Source organism: Protopterus annectens, chromosome 8.part1 (assembly GCF_019279795.1).
Source record: "Protopterus annectens isolate FY-2018-M chromosome 8.part1, PAN1.0, whole genome shotgun sequence".
NCBI classification, from domain to species: domain Eukaryota; kingdom Metazoa; phylum Chordata; order Ceratodontiformes; family Protopteridae; genus Protopterus; species Protopterus annectens.
In genome coordinates, this window is record NC_056742.1 from 247,781,249 (window position 1) to 247,803,670 (window position 22,422).

General features: G+C 39.2%; 1 protein-coding gene across 1 annotated transcript in view; it reads left to right on the forward strand.

The window, feature by feature from the left end:
- Positions 1-22,422, forward strand: part of LOC122810291 (putative solute carrier family 22 member 31) — a 522,681-nt gene that overhangs the window by 200,038 nt on the left and 300,221 nt on the right. The window contains exon 2 of the mRNA XM_044081843.1: positions 13,406-13,509. Coding sequence (XP_043937778.1) covers positions 13,406-13,509 — 104 coding nt within the window. The remainder of the gene's footprint in view (positions 1-13,405; positions 13,510-22,422) is intronic.

Consider the following 22,422-nt stretch of genomic DNA (forward strand, 5'->3'; position numbering starts at 1 on the left):
TAAAGTATCAGATTTTGGGCTTAACAAAACTGCATCTGTCTGTCTATTGGTCTATCTACCTATCTGTATTTAGGTTTAAGCAGAGGAGTACTAATGCGGAGACGGAGGGTGCGGTCTGCTCCAGGTGCAAACAATAAGGAGGTGCAGCTTCGTAATCCAGAGCTGGATCTTTTAAGTAAGGTCATTCTCCTTTAAGAATGCCCTCTGTGTATGTGCATCGATGCATGCACCCTACTGCTTATTTATTCCTTGTTCCGCATGTGCGGAATTTAAATAAAATGTTTGCCGCTGCTACTCCATGGGGATGGGGATTAGGTAGTGTGTCCACTGCTACCTCTGTTAGAGTGTGTCCATGCTCCACAAGTGGGACTAGAACTGAGTTAAGGAGTGTGTGTGTATCTGTGTGTGCATTTGAAATGCCTTTGTTAGGGATGGTAGGTGAATTAGTTTCCTCATGCTCAAGATCTGTACCTTGGTTACAGGATACAAAAACCTGATTCCTCTACACCAACTACTAAACTGAATTTTGATGCATTTTCAAGGAATTGTGAGCTTCAGCGCATTTTCACTGAATTGTTAGCTTCATTGCATTTTCAAGGAATTGTGAGCTTCAGTGCATTTTCACTGAATTGTTAGCTTCATTGCATTTTCAAGGAATTATGGGCTTCAAGGGAAGAGAAGTTTACTTGCTGCTCATGCTAAGTCTGTTTTCAGTGGGCAACTGTTTTGCTTAGCAAATGGTGATAGCACATCTGGTAGCATACTTGCTTTTAATGCAGACAGCTGAGGGTTCTTCTCTCACAGCATGTAGATGGATTGCTGATACTGTGTTGTACTTTAAGTAGAGGGGGTGGGGTGCTGCAGTCCTGAGTGTGTCCTCACTTGGATGAGATGCCTAGTAACTATGAACCTGTTGTCGGTTTGCCATCCATTCCCCATTGCAATATTACCAGATAACCATATATTTTTTTAAATGTAACATAGACAATTTATTCTTCAAGGGCAGCAGGCACCGAGTTTATAGAAGACACACGGAATATATAAAGTTGTTTGCTAACAACAGCCTCTTCATTTGTTACAAATCTTTAATGTGGAATTATTCAGATGACTTTTTCTTCTGCAGAGACTGTGCATATTGACTGATATTGGATTGTAATGACAGAAGTTTGGCTTTTATGGTTGAATTGTTCTGAAATGGTCAGTTTTTTCATTACTGGGTCATATGTTTTGTTTCATACTTGCTGAAAAAATGTTCAAAGCTACAAATTTAACACACACTAACAAGTGGGTGATGTATTATACTTGGAATATAATTTAATACAATCGGGAAGGTGAATCAAAGAATAAATGTATGTTTGCATGATCCTAAAATCTGTGCAAAAGGCCTGTGGTTTGAAAACAGCCTAGAGGTAAACTTTATCCACCTCTGGTCAGATGCATTTTCTTTGAATGTGGGTTTCAATGCCGTTTCAATTAATGTGAGTTTAAGGGCAGAGCCGTTTACTGCTAATGCTAAGTTTGTTTTCATTGTGAGACTGTAGTGTTTTTTTTAGCAAAATGTGTATGTGTGGGTGCATGTTTGTGTGTGGGGCCCAATCCTTTACCCTGCTTAGGGCCCATTCTTCCTCTTACATGCATTCATGTATCCATGCATGAAAAGTGGTACAGGATTGGAGGAAACTCGGAAGGAGCTTACTGACAAGACTGAAGAGAACCATGGTTATGTTTAAAATTAATAGCAGCCTTCTAATTGTACAGTAGTGCAGTGTAGTAGAGAGTTTTGCAAAGGGAAAGTCTTTATTTATTTATTTGTGTCTAACTGAACTTGGTGCACTGGATTAATCACAGCAAGTGAATCAACCAGGGCATTGTGGACCAAAGGTTGTTGTGTCTTTCGGCTTTTCCCGGTTAGGGGTCGCCACAGCGGAACTCCGTTCCGCTAATGATTGGTAGTTGATTTTTTACATGCCGCGTAACCAGCCCGCACAACCTTCAACGAAGGTACGCCCATTCACGCATGTCTCCACGCAGAAGACGCTCTAGCTGAGAATCGAACCGGACAGCGTCTTACTGTGAGACGACAACGCTACTGCAGCACCACCACCGCAGTATATTGTGGACCAAAGGTAAATATTTTTTTTAATGTGGCTATAACCAGATTTTCTTTCTTATTTTTGGAGAGGGGGAGGGGGATGCTGGCTAGGCTAGTGTGTGTGTGTGTGTGTGTGTGTGTGTGTGTGTGTGTGTGTGTGTGTGTGTGTGTGTGTGTGTGTGTGTGTGTGTGTGTGTGTGTGTGTGTGTGTCTGTTTAAATATTTTAAAGTTTAGCTAGTATGTGTGTGTGCATTCGTTTAAATATTTTGAAATTGGATATTTGTTATTTTCATTGCACTCTTCTACCCTCTTTTTGTTTTGGTGTGGGGGGTAGCCACCTGGGTTCTGGATTAAAGTAAATTGCCCTTTCACTTGCTCAGCTTAGTCTGCCATTAAGGCTGGCAAGTGAACATTTGTGTTAATAAATTGGAATATTTTTATCCTTTTTGGGGATGGAAAGTTGGCCTGCTGTGGTTGATTTAAATTCCACCCTTAAGGTGCATTTGTGTAATTAAATCTGAATATTTATGCTTTTGGGGTGGCAGTAACTTTGTGTTTTTATATTATTTTAAAGGCTGGCTCGTGTGCATTTGTGTGCAATTGATTTTTTTGGGGTGGGGGTGGCTAGCTGTGCTGTGGGAATTTAGCATTTTCATTTGCTCATCTTAAGCCTGGTATTAAGGGCTGGCTAGTGTGCATTTGTGCAAATTAAATGAGAATATAAACAAAAATGAACAAAATTATGTTAATTTCAAAACACTACATAACAAAGTGACAAAACTAATCAACAGAGATAAGAAGTCATAATATTCCCAGCTTCAACTCCAGCATAAAATCAACCCCAGTAAATTTTGGCACTGCATGTCTTCTCTACTTAACCCTGGAAGAAATGGAGAGCACACCCTATCACCTGATGCCCCTCCATCACAAATAGCCGAAAACTTTGACAAGCACTTCATAAAATCAGTTTCGGACCTACTAACTAACACCCCTAATGCAGGACCCCCCCAACCTTCAAACTATTCAGACACCAACCCCAGACCATCAACTATTTCTAACCCTGTCATTACTAACCCCCCTACTCAACAAAATGTCATACAAACCCCATTCTCATTTCTCCCCATACCCACTGATACCATTAAGAAACTGCTATATAAAACCCTGCTCTACTTCAGCTGACAATCTCCCCCATACTACCTCAAACTGGCTAACTCAGTCGCCTACTCAATCAGTGTCCTTATAAATAGGTCTTTATCCAAATCAGAACTGCCTACCATATGGAAACAATCTCACATCACCTCCATCCACAAAGGAGGCAACTCTTTTTTTCCGTCCAATTTCTGTCCCATATCCATCTTGTCACCCATATCCAAAATTCTCGAGAGAGTTCTCCATCAGCTGGTAATGCAATATCTATTGTAAAACAATATTTTAACCAAAACCCAACACTGCTTCCGACCTAGCCACAGCACTGTTATCTTTTACAGACACCATGAACAAGGCCAGAGATGCAGGATGCTATACAGCCTCAGTATTCTCTGATCTCTCCAAGGCCTTTGAAACAGTATCTCACCCCTTACTTTTGAACACACTGTCTAACTTAGGCTTCTCACATAACACAGTAAAATGGTTTCAGAGCTACCTCAAGGATCATAAACAAGCAGTGAAATGGTCCAATGAACTCTCACCCTTCCTCCACAACCCTACTGGAGTCCCCCAAGCCTCCAACCTAGGACCCCTACTTTTCAACATTTTCACAAACGACCTTCACACTGCCTCTAGCTGTATTGTTGATGAAATAACTGGTGCTCAGTTTAAAGTCGGGCTTTAACAGCTAATGTGCATTTGTGTGAAATAAATTTGAATATTGTATGAAACACATTTGAAACTGTCCCGTTTGACAGAATGTTCTTTTATTTGCCTAAGATGTTTGGTCTGCAAGTTATGCTAATATTGTTTTCTTAGTTTATAGTCCACCTTTACATGACTAGTGTGCATTTACATGAAATAAGCTACAATCTTTGCTCTCTCTCTCTCTCTTTGTGGATGCTGTATTTGCAAAACCAAGTTAGAACTGTTCCTGATTTTGCACTATGTCCTGATTTTGCACTATGTCCTTAAGTTTGCTTCATCTTGATCTCTTCCTAGTAGAATTTGTGGTCAACTGTCTACATAAGAAACTAAATCCCAAACTACTAGGTCAGCTCTTAGGGGTGTGTTGTCAATGTCATACTGAACTTTCCAAAGGAGACACTAATGAATTTTTGACATTTAGCTATAGTTCATGATTCTAGCATTTGATGTTTGTATGGGACAAGCCTTCTTGTAGGATGGCTGAATCTTTCGGGGATTTGATCACTGCTTATAGATTGCTCCTTGCTGGCCAATTTATTTAATTTCATGATAATTACTAAAAACAACTAGCCTAGAGGAAGAGGTGTTAGAAAAAATCTGTGGGGGGTGGTGAAGGACATTAAAAAAATTCTGCTCCTGGTGTCAGATATGCTGGGTTCAAGCCCTGATTTTGAACATGTTGGTGCATTTCCTCCAGTTTTTTTGCCCTATCTCTTTCAGAATCAAATACTAGCACATTAGCTTTAACACTACGCCATATCCCTTCAATAGATTGCTCCTTTTACAATGAAAACCTCTGGTGCTAGAAATTATACCATATGGTACTGAAGTTATACTACATGGTAGTCTTTTGAAACAAAACTTTCTTATCAGAAAATGCAAGTCTCTTAACTGCAGGTTTCACAGTTACAAACAAATTAAGTGAAAATGGCATAGAATTACAGCAAACCTGGTAATGACATGAAAGCATTTTTGCAGGGAGGCTTTACATGCCACTGCTCAGCCCCTATACCCCACACCACTTCTGTACACACACACACCAGGAAAGTGCACTTTTGTCGAGTGCATGTTTTCCAAATCAAAGTGATTGAATGGCATGCACACCAATAGAAGAGTCCATTAGCAAAGTGCTAACGGAGAGATTGCAGAACACAGGGATAAGGTAGCCTGAGGTTTTTCTCTGGTTTTGTGTAATGTAGGAGTTAGTATATTTAAGGTAGCAGTTTGTAGAAGAGGCAGTCCCTAATGTCGTGCTGCATACTAAATTCTGGAAATGTAATCATTTTTTTTTCTTTTTCATGAAGAAGTGACCACTTCATGTGACAAAACAGACCTGGATGAAGTAATTTGCACACTGAGATTTTTTTTGCTGTGACAAATATAAAAGAAAATCCTGTAACTATGAGTTGCTCCCATGTTTTCTGCTTGTTTTAGCCAAGTTTTTGTTCAGACCATTCATGAAGTTGTAACCAGGTCATCTGTCCATCCGTGCCTTCACTGAACAATTCAAGCTATAAGTGCAGTGTAGAAGCATGACAGACGTTTGTAGGGAATGATTCAGTAAATTTTATACTTGCTGTCCATCAGTCTGTAGCTGTTGCATTAAACGTCTTAGGATTCTGCCTAGTGGTTCCAATACAGTTGCAGAAATCCTTCCGAAAGAGTGTTAGTACACTCATGTGAGCTAGTCAGCATAACGGTATGAAAACACTGTTTATTTCCATCTCTTGTGTTTTTTTTTTTTTCCTGTTGGGAGGAAGAATTTTACAGCACTATAGATAACTATGTCCCTACTGCTGGCTCCATTGCCTATTTGCTGTGGACATTTTCTGTGGCTTACCCGCTACGAAATGTATTCATTGTTGTGTTACAGCAGCATTACATTTTTTCAGTTTTTGTGTCAGTTTTGACTATAACTTATTTTCTCAAAAGTAGCACTGAAAATTGCAAGGATTATTGCTGATTTTATGTAGGTCACATGCTTAACAGAGACTTGGGAAGCAGCAATATGATTGTGTCATGTTTACATGAATACAAATCAATAACCCACATGAAGGTAAATCATACAAAATATGTAGGAGTTTGCACACGTTATGCTGACTAATAGAGCCAGTACTTGCCATAGCTTTGTGAACAAACTATTTCTGAGTTTTGGCAGTCCTAGAGTCGTAGCCCATTTGATACAAATTAAATTTTGCTGTTATTCAACATATTTTTGTCAACTCCTGCAGAAGTTGTCTTGTTCAACTGACTGGTTGCTCTGTCACATGTTTGGAACCTTTGATTACTTAGAAAAACAGGACTGATGACAGCTGTTCTCTATAAATGAAATGTAATACTGTTTTTTAGTTCTCATGGTTATGATTACAGGTAGCTTGTTTTTTGTATGTTGTAATACTCCTGAAAGCCCCTCTATCTCTTGTTTCTATGGCTCTCATCTGTCTAATGTTATGGTAAGTACCTCACACTTTGTTTTCAGGAAGCGTATCTAATTGGTTTTAACTGCAGAACTTCAAAACAAATCACTGTACTCGTGTGCTGAAGTGGCAGCCCATAATAACAGAGATGATTGTAAATTACCCTTCTGAAATAAAATGGAAAACAAGGCTTTCTTCATGACGAATGCATATTAAATGTATTCATTAGACTCTTGGCTCTTTCTTAGCTGACTAAATAAATAAATAGAAAACTTACAGTCACAGCCAGCTTTCAATTTTGCATGCTTTATGAATTAAAAGTAATAAAGAGAGCTCTTGAACTTTGCTGTTGAAAAATCTGTTGCAGCTAATTGCCAGAGAGAATTCATTGACTGTTGATCACAGCTCTGTGTTTTTTTATCAATAATGTAGCTTTTATGCCAAGAAACAACCTGTGAGCATTTTGTGCACTTTTGAAATTGTCTTTGTTTTGTAGGATGTCAAAATCAATTTCTTAGATTAGGCCTGAAGACTTTCTAAAGTAAGGCACATCTGTAAATTGTGTAAGGGATGGTGTATACAGCTGTGATGAGTGGTTCAACTTAGTCTTAACTGATCTACCAAAAGTGGTTTGTGTCAGTCTTAGTTGCCTGAAGGATTTAGAAGGAGTGGCTGCAAGACACTGCCAAATGCAGGAATGGTGGTAAGTTATTGGTAAGTGGAGATATGGAGGGACAACAAAGGGTGCAGTGCACTAATAGCTGTATTAATCCAGTAGGTAGGAATGGTGGTAAGTTATTGGTAAGTGGAGATATGGAGGGACAACAAAGGGTGCAGTGCACTAATAGCTGTATTAATCCAGTAGGTACAGTACCTTGCTGCCTCATATGCCAAGTGTATGCTGGTGTGAATGTGCCCATGCTTGACTAGGCTGTTTTTAGGTTTATGCAGTGTCTAGTAGTTGGTATGGTCCTGTACTAATAATCAACATATCAGCAGCTGCATTGCATCACTGTTGTCTGTCAGCTGCTTCCTGGCTCATCTATAACTTCACTCAGCGAGGTCATAAATTTCTAGAATTTAGTGGTATTTTGTAGCCAACCATCCCCCACTCGCCTGAACTTATTAAGTTGTAATCTGTGTATGTGTTAGAGGGTTTAGAGTTGCACCACAAGAAACTTATCAAAATATGAACCTTTGAACATTTAGGTTTGACTAGTGAGGGTGTATCAGGAGTGTAGGCTAGCTGTAGGTGGAATATGCATGAAAAACTTGCCATTTATTGATTAGTGTGAGTAGCACAGCAGAGGAGTAGGACAGCGAGGTATAGTGACTTAGCTGTAAATCTTCTAGACCAGCAAACAGAAAGGTTACACTGTGGAGCAATAGAAAAATAACATTGTTTTGTTTACCTTTGAATAAGTTTTCATTCCTGGCTACCAGACTAAACATTGTAGAATATGTGGTGTGCTTTGGGTTCATCGGTGACATTGTTGCAAACATGATGTTGCCCGGTATGTGTAGGACTTGCTTTGTAGGTGGGTCTGGTAGATGAAGCTGAGTGGTTTGTCAGCCCATCATAGTTGTGTGAATGTATAATTGTTTCTTGATTATTTTGTATTACTTGTTATGTAACATGTTTGGATTAATTGAAGTTGTACTGCATGTGTTATATTCTGTTGAATAAATAAATAAATGTCAATAACTTAATTTCTCCCATATATAGACCACTATCATTTTCTGATTCAGCCTCTTGGCTGATGTTTAACTTTGAATGTTAATGTAATTGTTCAGCTTTCAATTTATGAAATCTGCTTAAGAATTTATTGTGCAGCGTTCTAGGCAGTTTCCTAAACATCCTTATCTTATTTGTTTGATATGTTTTTCATTCTCTTCTACTGAATGCTATATCTTTGAATTTTCTATTGCTAATTTGTTGACTGGAATTGGGATGGTTATATGGTTATTATATGTTCGTATATGGTTATTTGGATGGATCTTCAAAAGGTTGCCAGGGCAAGCCTGGGCAAAATTGCAATCTTGCTTCTTTACTGATCAAAAAACTCAAACTAGACTCCCCCCTTTTCTCTCTCTTCCAAACCTTTTACTGCCACTCAACTCTATATCTTAAGAAACCAAGCCAGAGTCCTTCACTACAAACCCCTTCTCTCAGACTGCACTGTACTAGCCATTACTTCTCTGTACAGCCCCCAAAGATATGGCAGTCACTTCCTCCTGATTTAACTGACTACACAAGCTACTCTCTGTTCAGGCCACTGTTTAGGCGATACTTACTAAAATAGTTTGAATGCGACTGTCGATCTAAAGGACATGTCATCTAAACTAGGGCTGTACTGAATAGGGATTAAAAGTATTCGGCCGAATATGAATAGTTGTACCAACTATTTGGTTGAATATGAATAGTTGTTTTAGTCAAGTCATGAGGTAAACTAAGCATTAAACAAAATAGTTAAACAGCAAGTCAGGTTTTGCAAACTGTTCTGTGCGGTGTTCTTCTGTTTGTGCACTACGATGAGGGCTTAAAGTAAGAAATTGTTATTGTACATAATCATATACATACATTTAACTCGCCACAAAAATAAAAAAAGACAACGGAGCCATGACCAAATAGCTGTCAAAGCTTTTTACTGATGTTACCAAATAGCTGTCAGACTTTTTACTGATGGACATTTAACTCGGGAATACTGCATTAGCTTTCAAAAACACCAATCGTTCCATGTTGTCAGCATTAAGACAGTTTCTTGTTTCACTGAAGATATCATCAACTGTACTAAAAAGACGTTCACTTGGCACACTTGTAGGTGGTACAGAAAGGTAGCGCTTAGCTGTAGGACACAATGTTGGAAATCTGGATGTGTTAATTTTCCACCAATTCAGTGGGTCAGTATCTCTCAGAACACAGGAGTCTGTCAGAAAATTGCTCAGTTCTGTTTCTGTGGAGACAGAATTATCACTGTTCAGTGCCCTAACAGGCTGCAACTGATCCTAAGATGATCAAAAGTCTTCTGCTGCTGTCTTTGTCTTTTTTGTTAGTGGCTGTTCACTTACTTCAGTCACTTCAGAAACAACTTCAGATGGCTGATTTGTAGGCTGAATTGACGTTGGCTGACACAGTAACGTTGCAGTAACAATGTCTGTTTTGGCTTTTACCTGCTGCACAGGTGTCAAGAAATGCAGCTTGAAGTGTGGATCCAAGCCGGCCGAAACTGTGTAAATGCCATTTTCATACAAGTCGAAAAATCTCCTTGTTAAGTATGTTATCAGTTCACTGACTTGTCTTTTTGATTCCATTATCAGCTACGTCTTTTTGCAGATAGACAGCCTGAACAGCTGGTAGGATCACTGAAAAACAAGAATTGTTGCAGCTTACTTCATGCGTAAGTTGTTCAAATGGCCTAAGAATTGCAACAATTCTTGCTGCTAAAGCCCACTGGTTTGTTGTCAAGGACAGCGCCTTGCTGGTTTGACATCACATTCAGCAACGTACACAGACACAGCTCTCTCTCTCTCCAACAACCGATCCAAAATCTGATATGTTGAATTCCACCTGGTGACAACGTCCTGATGAAGCTGATGTTTTGGTACACCAAGGTTCTTGGATGGTGTGAAGGCATGAGGTAGCGCTTGAAGAGTGTCAAAAATGTCTCACAATCTTCCATGATAATGTTATCAAGTCAGCAACAGATGGCTGTGTCTGAATTGCATCATTCAGAACCAGCTGCAGAGTGTGGGCAAAAAAACTGACACTGAACAAATCTGCACCCCATAACGCTTTGACCATGTTGGCACCTCCATCAGCTAGTCGAGACCCAGTGGGCTGTTCATCAAACTTTTGACAATGAAGGACGGCAGATCTGCATGCAAATGTGTCATCAATCCAATGTGCAGTTAAGCTTATGAAAGATTCTGTTGTTGTCTGTGCCGTCCATGTGTCTGTGGTTAGACAGAGAAGTTGTGCTTCACTGATAGCTTTCTGGACATGGCCCCGCACTGTGTTGTACATCTCTGGTATGATTTTTTCAGTGAAGTATTTGCGACTTGGTAGCATGTATCTAGGCTCAAGTACACCAATCAGTTCTTTAAAGCCTCTATCATCAACAATTGAGTATGGCTGGATGTCAATGGCAATAATTTTTGCGATGGCACAATGTATTTTGTTCGCCTCAGGAGTATGAATAGACCATGATTTTTTCTTGCCAATCATGTTGCTCAGTGTTTGCTGAACCTTGCCAGTCTGCTGAGTGCCAGACGTCCCACTTGCTGTTGCTGCTTTCTTCTTGTTAACAACTTCTTTGTATTCAGGATGCTTATAGGACAAATGATTATTTAGTAGAGATGTAAATGACTTTGCTGATCCACCTCCGCGAGAGATGACTGCTTTGCACAACTGCAACTGGCACATTGCTTTCGTTTGATCATCACATACCTTGAAATAATTCCAAACTTTGCTGATCAGTCAGTGAACTACCCAAATGTAACCTTCACTTAAGTTACAGCTATAATACGATCATACAAAAATAAGCTGCAAGGTAACACAGTGTCAATAATGTGCTGATGACTGTCTTGTACGTCAATAAGCTCACTGGCTCAACCATGGCCTAGCATGGCCTAGCATGCACAGGCAGAAAAGATCTAACATGATGCCAGCCACCTCCTTCAATGCATTCCACCACAGCTTTCTTTCTTTTTTTTTTTTTTTTTTTTTCACAGCATCCCATTGATTCCATGTTAAGGTAGGTAAAATCTTACTGGTACAACGTTACGGAATATGGACAACCCACCAGTTGATGTGGACCATGCTGCCGCTACAGCTACAGACTGGTTGCACCAGTGAGCTTACTCGCATACAGCACTGTATATATGCGGATACATGACCACTATTCGTATTCGGTCTGAGTGCCACTGTTCGGCCTGCTACCGAAGCGAATATTCAGTACAGCCCTAATCTAAACTAATATCTCCAACTACATAGTAGGTTTATGTTGAGCATACCTGATTTACCTGATCCAAACTGTGATTCAGTTTACCCAAGCATTACTGCTCTGACTGGCTACATATAATCTAATCTCCTCTTTCATTATACCGGTCTCTATTAACCTTCCTAACCTTGCATCTATTGCCCTTGTCTCCACCATTTCTACTTCTTGTATTTTAACTCTATTCTCCCCTTTCTTTACATAACTGTACATATGTTTGGTGTGCTAGATCTTCAATGTATATATTGTTCATCATTGTTACTCACAAATTATGTAGGGATAGTGAATCATGAAGTACAGTGGATTAGCAAGTTGGAAGTAAGGATAGCTATGAAGAGAATGAAGAATGGAAAGGCTGTTGGCCTAGATGACATACCTGTGGAAGCATGGAGGTATTTAGGTGAAATGGCAGTGGAGTTTTTAACCAGATTGTTTAATGAAATCTTGGAAAGTGAGAGGATGCCTGAGGAATGGAGAAAAAGTGTTTTGGTACCGATTTTTAAGAATAAGTGTGATGTGCAGAGCTGTAGTAACTACAGAGGGATTAAATTGATCAGTCACAACAGGAAATTATGGGAAAGAGTAGTGAAAGCTAGGTTAAGAAGGGATGTGATGATTAGTGATCAGCAGTATGGTTTCATGCCGGGAAAGAGCACTACAGATGCGATGTTTGCTCTGAGAGTGTTGATGGAGTGTTGATGGAGAAGTACAGAGAATGTCAGAAGGAGTTGCATTGTGTTTTTTTAAACTTAGAGAAAGCATATGACAGGGTGCCTAGAGAGGAGTTGTGGTATTGTATGAGGAAGTCAGGAGTGTCAGAAAAGTATGTAAGAGTGGTACAGGATATGTACGTGGGTAGTGTGACAGCGGTGAGGTCTGCTGTGGGAGTGATGGATGGGTTTAAGGTGGAAGTGGGGTTACATCAAGGATCAGCTATGAGCCCTTTCTTATTTGTAATGGTGATGGACAAGTTGACAGACGAGATCAGACAGGAGTCCCCGTGGACTATGTTGTTTGCAGATGACATTGTGATCTGTAGTGAGAGTAGGGAACAGGAGGAGGAGAAGCTGGAGAGATGGAGATATGCTCTAGAGAGAAGAGGAATGAAGGTCAGCAGGACTAAGACAGAATATATGTCTGTGAATGAGAGGGAGGATAGAGGAATGGTGAGGATGCAAGGAGTAGAGGTGGTGAAGGTGGATGAGTTTAAATACTTGGGGTCAATAGTTCAGAGTAACGGTGAGTGTGGAAGAGAGGTGAAGAAGAGAGTACAGGCAGGATGGAGTGGGTGGAGAAGAGTGTCAGGTGTGATTTGTGACAGACGAGTACCTGTAAGAGTGAAAGGGAAGGTCTACAAGGGGGGTAGTGAGACCAGCTATGTTATATGGGTTGGAGACAGTGGCATTGACAAAAAGGCAGATGTTTGAGCTGGATGTGGCAGAGTTAAAGATGTTAAGATTTGCACTGCGTATGACGAGGGTGGACAGGATTAGGAATAAGTATATTAGAGGGTCAGCCCAGGTTGGAAGGTTTGGAGACAAAGCCAGAGAGGCAAGATTACGTTGGTTTGGATATGTGCTGAGGAGGGATGCTGAGTATATTGGGAAAAAGATGCTAAGGATGAAGCTACCAGGTAACAGGAAAAGAGGAAGGCCTAAGATAAGGTTTATGGATGTGGTGAGAGAGGACATGCAGGTGGTTGGTGTGACAGAGCAAGATGCAGAGGACAGGAAGAAATAGAAACAGGTGATCCGCTGTGGTGACCCCTAACGGGAACAGCCGAAAGAAGATGATGACTCACAAATGTAAACCATTATTATTTGAATACTGAAAATTATTTTGTTACATTGTAATGTGACCTGGGCTGACTATGTAATTGGTCATGGTTTAATCAGTGTTCTATCCTGATATACACATTTAAATAAATATATTATAGAAAAGATAACTGATACAGAGCTGCAATACTTGGGCATTTTAAAATGTAAATAAAAGTAATTTGAATTTTATACATTGGTTTCCATTATCTTTTGTTTCTCTTTTTCAGTGGAATTTAGTATGTCATAATTCATGGAAAGTTCCATTGGAACAGATCAGTTATACAGTTGGTTGGATTGCTGGATACCTTGCTCTGGGATTCGCCTGTGACAGGTGAGCATTTATTTAGTGTTTTCTTTAAAATATTGCAGCTTTGGCTTGTGCATTGTGCTTGATGTCTTCTCTTGGGTATTTAAACTACTCCTAACCACATTTCCTGGTCTGAAACTAATTGTGTTTTGATTGCATCTCTTCTATAAAACAATATTTACACTTTAGCAGTTGACTACTTATAAAATTATCTTTTTAATAGAATTACATATCAATTGTTTGGTATAGCTGCTCCAATCTCTCTTGATATAGAGCTGTCTGTTTATTATATTCTTTGTGCAGAAGTAGCACTTTGTCTCTTGTTACGGTGCGCTTTTTGCAGTAGTCCCGCTACCTATTAGGATTGCATTGTTTATTTCTTGGTGCACAGACACTACATAGTTACGGCCATAAAGATTACCAGAAAAACAGTCCTAGTATAGCATTTTCATCTTAGTACATCTTGTTATTTTGCCTTTCTTAAATAGTACAATTTGCATCATGTATTTGAGGTCTGGGTTCAGGAAAAGATGCTGGTATTCCTCAAACTGCTCCTTAGTCAGGGTGAAGATTAATAATGTTTTCTTTAGTACGAGGTGTACACGAAGCAATTAGGCTACAGTGAAAGAGCATGTGGTGTTCTTCGATGTGAATACTTCAGGTTTCATGTGCATATCTTATCCTGGGAATAAACTAGCAGCATTTCAACTCGGGGGACACAAAACGTTAGAGCTGTAACCTTAGATGAATGGATGGGGTGGTGGTGAATAATGTGGAGGGGGAGCTCCATCCAGATGGACAAAGAAAATCCTGATGTGTCCGTATCCTCACACGTATCCACCTCTGCAGTCAGAATTCCTAATGGATTGCATTTGCAGTTGCATTTTGGAGATGTGGCTAAAAAGTCCTTCACATCTGACCTGGAAAAAATAACTAGACATGCATAGAATAAGGTAGACCAGATGCTTAAGGCACAGAAAAGGATATCAGCCTGGAGTAACTCTGCAGGTGCATCCAAATTACTTATTGGGAGGGGGGAGGATGAGAGGATATAGCTTATAGCTATAGCTAGAATATTGGAGAATAATAAAAAAAAAAAAAGACTGACAGAATTTATTTATATAATTTTCAGACTTGGAGGAGAAGGACTTGTGTGATCTGTTCCCTATGTTGGGTTATAAATGCACATAATTATAACAATTTAAACTGGATAATCCACTACTGAGCACTTAACATGCTGATGAGCTTGCATCCCTAGTTATCACATAATAATCCAATAACAAAAAAATCATTGTTGTAGAAAACAAAATAAAAAGAAAAATGAACTATACTAGACAAGTTAGTTCACTAAAAGTAGCAAAACGGATGAATTAGCAAACTGAAATGCAGTATAATTGTGACAGCACCAATAACAATGTCCCAGTCAAGAAAAGAGTTGTAGAAAACAGTTTTGCATTTACTAGGTTTGATGCTAGGTCTTCCGATGTAGGTAGCATAAATCTTACATGCACAACAGCATTACTGAGGCTTTTCAAGTCAACACAGATTCTCACTTGATCATTGTTTTTAATTACTGGGACCATGGCTGCACACTCACTTGATCATTGTTTTTAATTACTGGGACCATGGCTGCACACTCACTTGATCATTGTTTTTAATTACTGGGACCATGGCTGCACACTCACTTGATCATTGTTTTTAATTACTGGGACCATGGCTGCACACTCACTTGATCATTGTTTTTAATTACTGGGACCATGGCTGCACACTCACTTGATCATTGTTTTAATTACTGGGACCATGGCTGCACACTCACTTGATCATTGTTTTTAATTACTGGGACCATGGCTGCACACTCACTTGATCATTGTTTTTAATTACTGGGACCATGGCTGCACACTCACTTGATCATTGTTTTTAATTACTGGGACCATGGCTGCACACTCACTTGATCATTGTTTTTAATTACTGGGACCATGGCTGCACACCACTCAGTCGGTTCAGTTAATGTTGTATTGTGCCTAGGTTTTGCATTCATTTTAGTACCGTCTGTGATTAGAACAATAAAGGAAATGGCAACCTTCTCAGTGCGGTTAAGGCATGTGGAACAACATTGGGTTTTAGCTTTATTTTTTACTGGTTCACAGTCAAGCATGCCAACTTCTCTCATGTCTGCACTAATTTAATACATTCTTGCTGTTAATCTCATTTGACATGCCACAGCTCTGGTGTGTAAATTACTTGCATATGGGCCACCCAGTACATAAATCCAAAGCTCAGACTTGTGCCCTTTCCAGTCAGCCATGGCTAAAAATTTACCAGTGCAACTGAAGTTGCCTGCAGGTCTATTAATATTAGTCTCTGCATCGTGCAAATGTGGACGCTTTGGGGAATCTTTTATATGTAGCTGTAAAATTGAAGTCCCATCTGCTTGAGTTGGTGATAGCTCAGGTGGATGAAAAACCCATGATAGCTAGGGAAAACAGTAGCTCCCTGATGTTCTGGCTAAATTTCTCCAAGTAGTAGAAATATGACCTTGAATCACCCCTGAAAAGAGACCACTAGCTGAGTGTGACTAAATCAGTTAACAGAATAAAAAAAAAAAATGAAAATATATATTCTTCTATAACTCAGTGTTATTTATAACTTTATAGATGATTTTTTTTCTTTTGGTTGCCTTAATCTGCCTGATGAGTAATGTTTGAAGCTTCCTCGTAGCTTTTTTCTCATTTCTTTCTGCACTTCTATTTGTTTATATTACAAGAATGGTTATTTTAGGAAACAAAGCACCTGTGTTTTACTTTTTATTTATTTTATTATTTGTATATATTGTCTCATCTCAGAATAATTTAGTAATGAGGTTATGGAGGTATAGCCCTCCACAATGGAGATACAGGGAGCTTGCTCTTGGTACAAGACTGCCAAGTACATTGCAGACACTAAGACAATATTGACACTTGGCACCTTGCACCTATATCAGCACAACTGTCTGATTCAGATGAAGCTGCTGCTGGTTACGTTATTTTCTTATTCAAGGTTTTGTGCTTTTGACATAGTCTGTTTTCTGATATGGTATCTTTGTGTTTCACTGAAAGCTGTACACATTTTCCTTTTTGATCATATCGGAGTCAATAATCCTCTCATACTTCAAGCAGTCCAAGCCCCTTACTCCTGTTATTTACCATATTCCTTGTAATCCCAGCACAGCTTTATGCTCCATTCTGCATATTCCTTTAGTGTTTCAGCTGCAGTCTTTCTACTGCCTTATATAATGCAGTGATAGATTCATAGGTAGTTACTAGGCATGCAGGAGACCGTTAATGAGTTTAGCCCACAGCACTGTCTGGTTAAGTGAATTGCTTAAGGTCACACACAGGTAAGTGAAGAATGAGGAAGTCAAATCAATGTGCCACAACAAGTAGCCAGTCAACAGGTCATAGCCGTAATCCTCCGTGTCCTCTGCTAGCCAGTAATATGAACATATGAGCAAGTCCCATACCTAAATAAAGACATCACTCTCTCTCTCTATTAGTAAAATATTACCACTCACCCATTCAATGCTGAACAGAACCACAAGAGATACTCCTAACACACCAGAAGAATGTTTGAAAGGTGGGAATGTGTTTAACTAATCCAGCCACTTGAGATTTTTTTCCCTGGGTGTCCTACGCTCTTTCACAAATTCACCTTTCCCATATTCTGTACAAACAGTGTTTGTTTTCCAGCAAGCAAAAGTAAGATGAAGCAACACCAGGCTATCATAAAACCAGCAACAGTTTATTCAGGAAACAGGCACAGGAAAAGGCATAAGCGCTTTCGCAGTATTACAACTGCTTCATCAGATGCATAAAATCTATCTAATTCAATGCCCATTAAATAACAAAGTGAAATAATCACATGACATCCTAGTGAAACTCCTAAAGAGATAACATTTCAAATATATGCAGTACTTTATCATTAAGTCCTAACCCTGTATCTGCTCTTAGTCTGATAATCCATTTGCTTTCCAAACACTGTTTCATTTCTAATATCACCTCCCCTGAGACTTTCCTGCACCATATCTGTAACTTGAAACCTAAAAACATGCTCTGGGGGATGTCTGCTATATGTTTAGCTAATGCATTCCTAACCATAGTGTTTCTTATATCATTCAGATGTTCTCTTACCCTTTCTTTCAGTCTCTTCTGTCCGTTTTACCTACACAAAATTTACTGCAGGTTTTATACACAGCTAGGTGAACCACATGACTGCTGTTACAAGTTGCCTCCGCTGAAAATGTATAGGCCTTGTTCTGGTCTGGGTGAAAAAATTCACCTGCTTGATCTATATAACTTCAAAAACTGCAGTTATAACAAGGTCTGGTATTATTTTTATAGGAATCATGTCGTTGTTTCCTGCTATCATACCACGTAAGACACTTGGGGTAACATTGCAGCTGACCTACAGATTTATTTTTCTTATACACTATGCTAGGACATTCATCTATTATAACTTTCAATTCTGTACTTGTAGTCATGACTCCCCAATGTTTTTAATAATATCAACTACACCTTTATAGTCCTTAGAATATGTTACAGGTACCCTGCATCTAAACTCATCTACCTTATTCACACATGCAGGTGGATCTGAGGAAAAATAAGGCCTTCCTTCATTCCCTCTTCTTTGTATTACATCAACTAATTTACCAGATACTTCCTTGTTATCATACCCCCTTGCTACAAACCTTTCTTCTAGCTCTCTCAGTTCTTTCTTAAAATTTTCCTCACTAGCATTGAGTCGTAATGTTCTTATAGCTTGCCCCTTCACCACATTATTAAAGGTAAAACGTGGGAGCACACTACTTCGATGCAGGCAAGTGTTCTTGTAACAGGGTTTTCTATGTCATAGTATCTATTGTTCCATCTTCCTTTACCTTCACTAAACTAACTTCCCAATCTGAACAAGTCATCACAAACTTTGAAAAGCTTGTGCTTGTATTAATATAGTTATAAAAATCTGACAATTCCTTAGTGGTGCCTTCCCATATGAAAAACCGGTTATCCACGAATCTTCTGTAGAAAATTATGTTTGCCTAACATTTATTTATTTTATTTTTTTATTTTACATTTGTTGACCGGGATAGTCCGACTGGATGCATGTCCATTTTCAGCGGAGGCCCGGGGAGAAAAGCTCCAAGGGTAAGCAGATACAGCATTACATAATACCATCATTACATATTACAAACAGACTATTTACAGATATTGCATAAGTAAGCAAGTTAAACAAGTTCCACAGGTTACAGTTAATCCTGAGTGCAAGTCAGGATTAAATTAAATTACACAGTAAACTGGTTAGCAGATTTTTACACATTCTAGAGAGAGTTAGCCAGGCTTGATACATTGACATAGCCAGTTACATACTACCTAATACATGTTCCATCTCCCATACTAGCATGATAAGATTGACGTAGCTATGGGCACATGATGTGCCTATAGATATGCTATCTATCTGCAGGTAGTAATCCTTATCAAAAAGGAAGACATTATTGTATAAAATCATCTTAAACAAAGCACACATCATTTCAACGTTCTCAGTCAAGAAACCATTCTGTTAAAGTAAAAATATTTTAACCCACTCTATACCTATAGCATTTGGTATTACAGTGAATAAGGACTGTACATAAAGTGTGACAAAATACCATTCGCCTTTTTTAAAAATAGCCTTAGTAAAATCATATAACCCACATAAAAATTGTCTAGAGTCCTGCAAGATGTATTGCAGTTAATAAATGTTCTTAAATTTTTCTCCACAAATATAAGCATTGCTTCTGTACACCACCACTTTTGTCCTGCCAATATGGGCCTCATAGGTTCATAGGTAGGTACTAGGCTATCGGCCCAAGGGCCTAAGTAAGCCTAGCCAACAAGGTTCCCTGGCTTATGCCACTCAAGAAAGTTAATTTCCTGTGCCCCTGTTGAGCAGAGCCACAGAAGTGATCCCCAGGATGTATTTCTTATTTCCCATCCACTCGTCAAGATTTTTCTTGAAGAGTGCTAATGAGGAACTTTGCTTGACTTAGATGGGTAGCTTGTGCCAGAGTATAGGAAGTTTCTGTGCCAGGAATCTATCCCTCCAGCATGTCCTGTTCATTGAGGTGACAAGGTTTAGGTCCCTAGAGCGTGTAGCTGGGTGGGATTGGGATTTCTTTAGGTGTAGCATGTCCAACAGCTCTGGGCATAACATAGCTTTATATGTTAGGCAGAGATCTCCCTGGAGTAGGCGATCTGCTACAGAGTAAAGCTGGAGTTTTTTGAGACTGTCAGTATAGGGCATCTGTTTGAGGCCAGTAATCCTCTTTGTGAGGTACTTCTGTGGCCTTTCCAGCTGCTGCAGATGTCTTGTGAGGTACATTCCAAAAGGGTCATTGTACTCTATAATGGGTCTAATGAGTGCCGAGTAGAGGGGAACAATGACCTCTTTTTTTCCCTGGATGAGAACCCTTTTGTGATGAGGTGTGCCACATAGAAGGATTTCCTGACTGCTGTGGCGATGTGATTATCAAAGGAGAGACTACTGTCCACCTGGGTCCCAAGGTCTCTTATCACACATTCGGCGTTAAGTAGACTGCCATTTATGTGGTAGTTCATGGGTATAGAATTTTTACCGAAGGGGATGACAATGCACTTTTTGGCACTGACCTTGAGGCCATGCCTCTGACACCAGGCATCTGTCTCAGTGAGGTCCTTCTGTAGGATGTACACATCATTTGGGGACTCGACTATGGCTCCTAGTTTGCAGTCATCTGCGAACTTCATTAGCCGGAGGCCTTCTTTGTTAGCCTGTACTTCAGAGAAGTAGATACCAAACATGAGAGGTCCCAGGACTGAACCCTGTGGTACTCCGTGGACTAGTAGGATTTTTGTATAGCGTTTTAGTTTTGTTACTACTTGCAGTCAGAAAATTATTTTTGGGCCAGTTGCAAAGAATGGAGAAATTGTTCTCTTGCAGACACTGAATTTTGCTAATACATTATAAGCTTTTGGTTGTGAATATGCCATCTAAATTCATGGTTGCATTTATGCTTTTAATTTTGGCATTAACCGTATTTGTAAAAGAAAAACAAATTAAGTGTGCTAAGCACTGCTTTAAGGTCTGTGAATATTGCTCATTTAAAAGGCCTGGCCCTTGTCCATGTTAATTAGGGGTCCCAGTTGAAATATTGAACCCCCATAATATCAAATGGCAGAATATCACAACACAAAATATCAAACTGGCTTTTCATCAGAATGCCAGTATTTCTTGAGATTGGGTGTTTGCCTTTTCAGAGTTGGCATATATAATATGCAGGGGGTGTGGGGGAATGACAGAAAGCTGTTTTTTGTTTTACTAGAATTTTAATGAAAATAAATTTCAGTATTTTGTATTGCGAAATTCTGTCGTCTGATATTATAGCAGTTTGATATTTCAGCATAGACATGTTCATTAGTATATTGTTTTAGATTGGCCATAGGGCAGTTATGCTGCTAAATGCCTGTCAGAAATCACTTTCATGTGATGTTATTCTCCTATTTTGTACTTAATGTGAGTTAGTTAAGCCTTTCTTTCTTGATTTTGCTGAATACAGTCAGTTTGTAATGAGTCTGTAGTCACTAGTAGTTTCAAGGTGCTTGTTTCAGGCATGGGTATAACTGTTGGTGATTTTCAAATATATTAAAGATGATTAGTTTAGTGGGCAAATTAAAGAATAATGATATAAAGTGTCACCATTTTAAGAACTTGGGGGTGGAATCCATCATTCCAATTGAGATGGAGAGCTTTGGAGAGTAGAATGGGGGTAGGTAAGTTGTCCAGATCTGGCCTGATGCAGGAAAATATATTTTTGAGCATTGGAAAGTCAGCAAAGAAATTTGTAAACATCTTTGCACTGCTATAAATGCAGTGGGGGTAGTATTATTTGTCCTGTATTTCCAAATACATTGGATTCAATAACTGGGCTTGGGATGGGTGGAAGTTTGTTGGGTCCTGTGATACAATTAGTTTCTGCCCCAAACCAGTGAAGGTCAAAATACAACTTTCTTGTTTTTTTTTGCAGTGAGAAAGCCCCATGGAGCCTATGCCCTCACACTACTTATACTAACCGTGAGATCTGTGTACCTTGGACTAATGGGTCTAAGGTATAGCGGTATGGTAGTATCAGATTTGGTATGTATTTATTATGCCCGTTTTTGCACATTTAGTCTTGCCATTCTGGGGATCCACATTTCGGGCTCCCAGATTTTCAAACAATCTCTTCTGTATGACAGAACATACAAATGTATAGTTAACTGGCTGCATTTTCTCCTCATTTTGCCATTTTAATGACATCCCTTAGAAAAAGTGTGGCAGGTATGTAACATTCAACTTAAAATAAGGTCAGAAATATTCTGAATCTTTGTAAACTGGATCTTAATTTACCTGGTGCCAGTGCAACTTAATATATATTTTGCCTTCTCAACCCTGCAGTTAAATATGGACAAATGTTACACAGCAGATGAAATCAAAAAATATTTATCCGTAATACTTGTCTACAGTTAATGCATTTTTGAGCTAAAGACAAGATATGCATGCCAAACCTTTATTTTTTGCCTTCCTGGAGAAAGTATTTAAAATTCCACAAAACCAGCCTTTGAAACCAGAGGAAACCCAAATTATAGATCTTTTATTTAAATTTTACGCATGTATTTGCTTGCATTTGTTAACAAGAATAGTATGACTAAGCCAAAGGCCTCAGTTCAGTGGAGTTACAGGTAGGATAGTTCCATAGATAAAAAGCACATAATTTGAAGTCCATGCATGACAAATTCAATTTAAGGAGATTAGATTACTATAACAGAAGAAGAGGTTCTCCGGTTCAATCCTTGGCTGGGGTGCCTTCTGTGCGGAGTCTGCATGTCCTCCCTGTGGTCGCGTGGGTTTCCT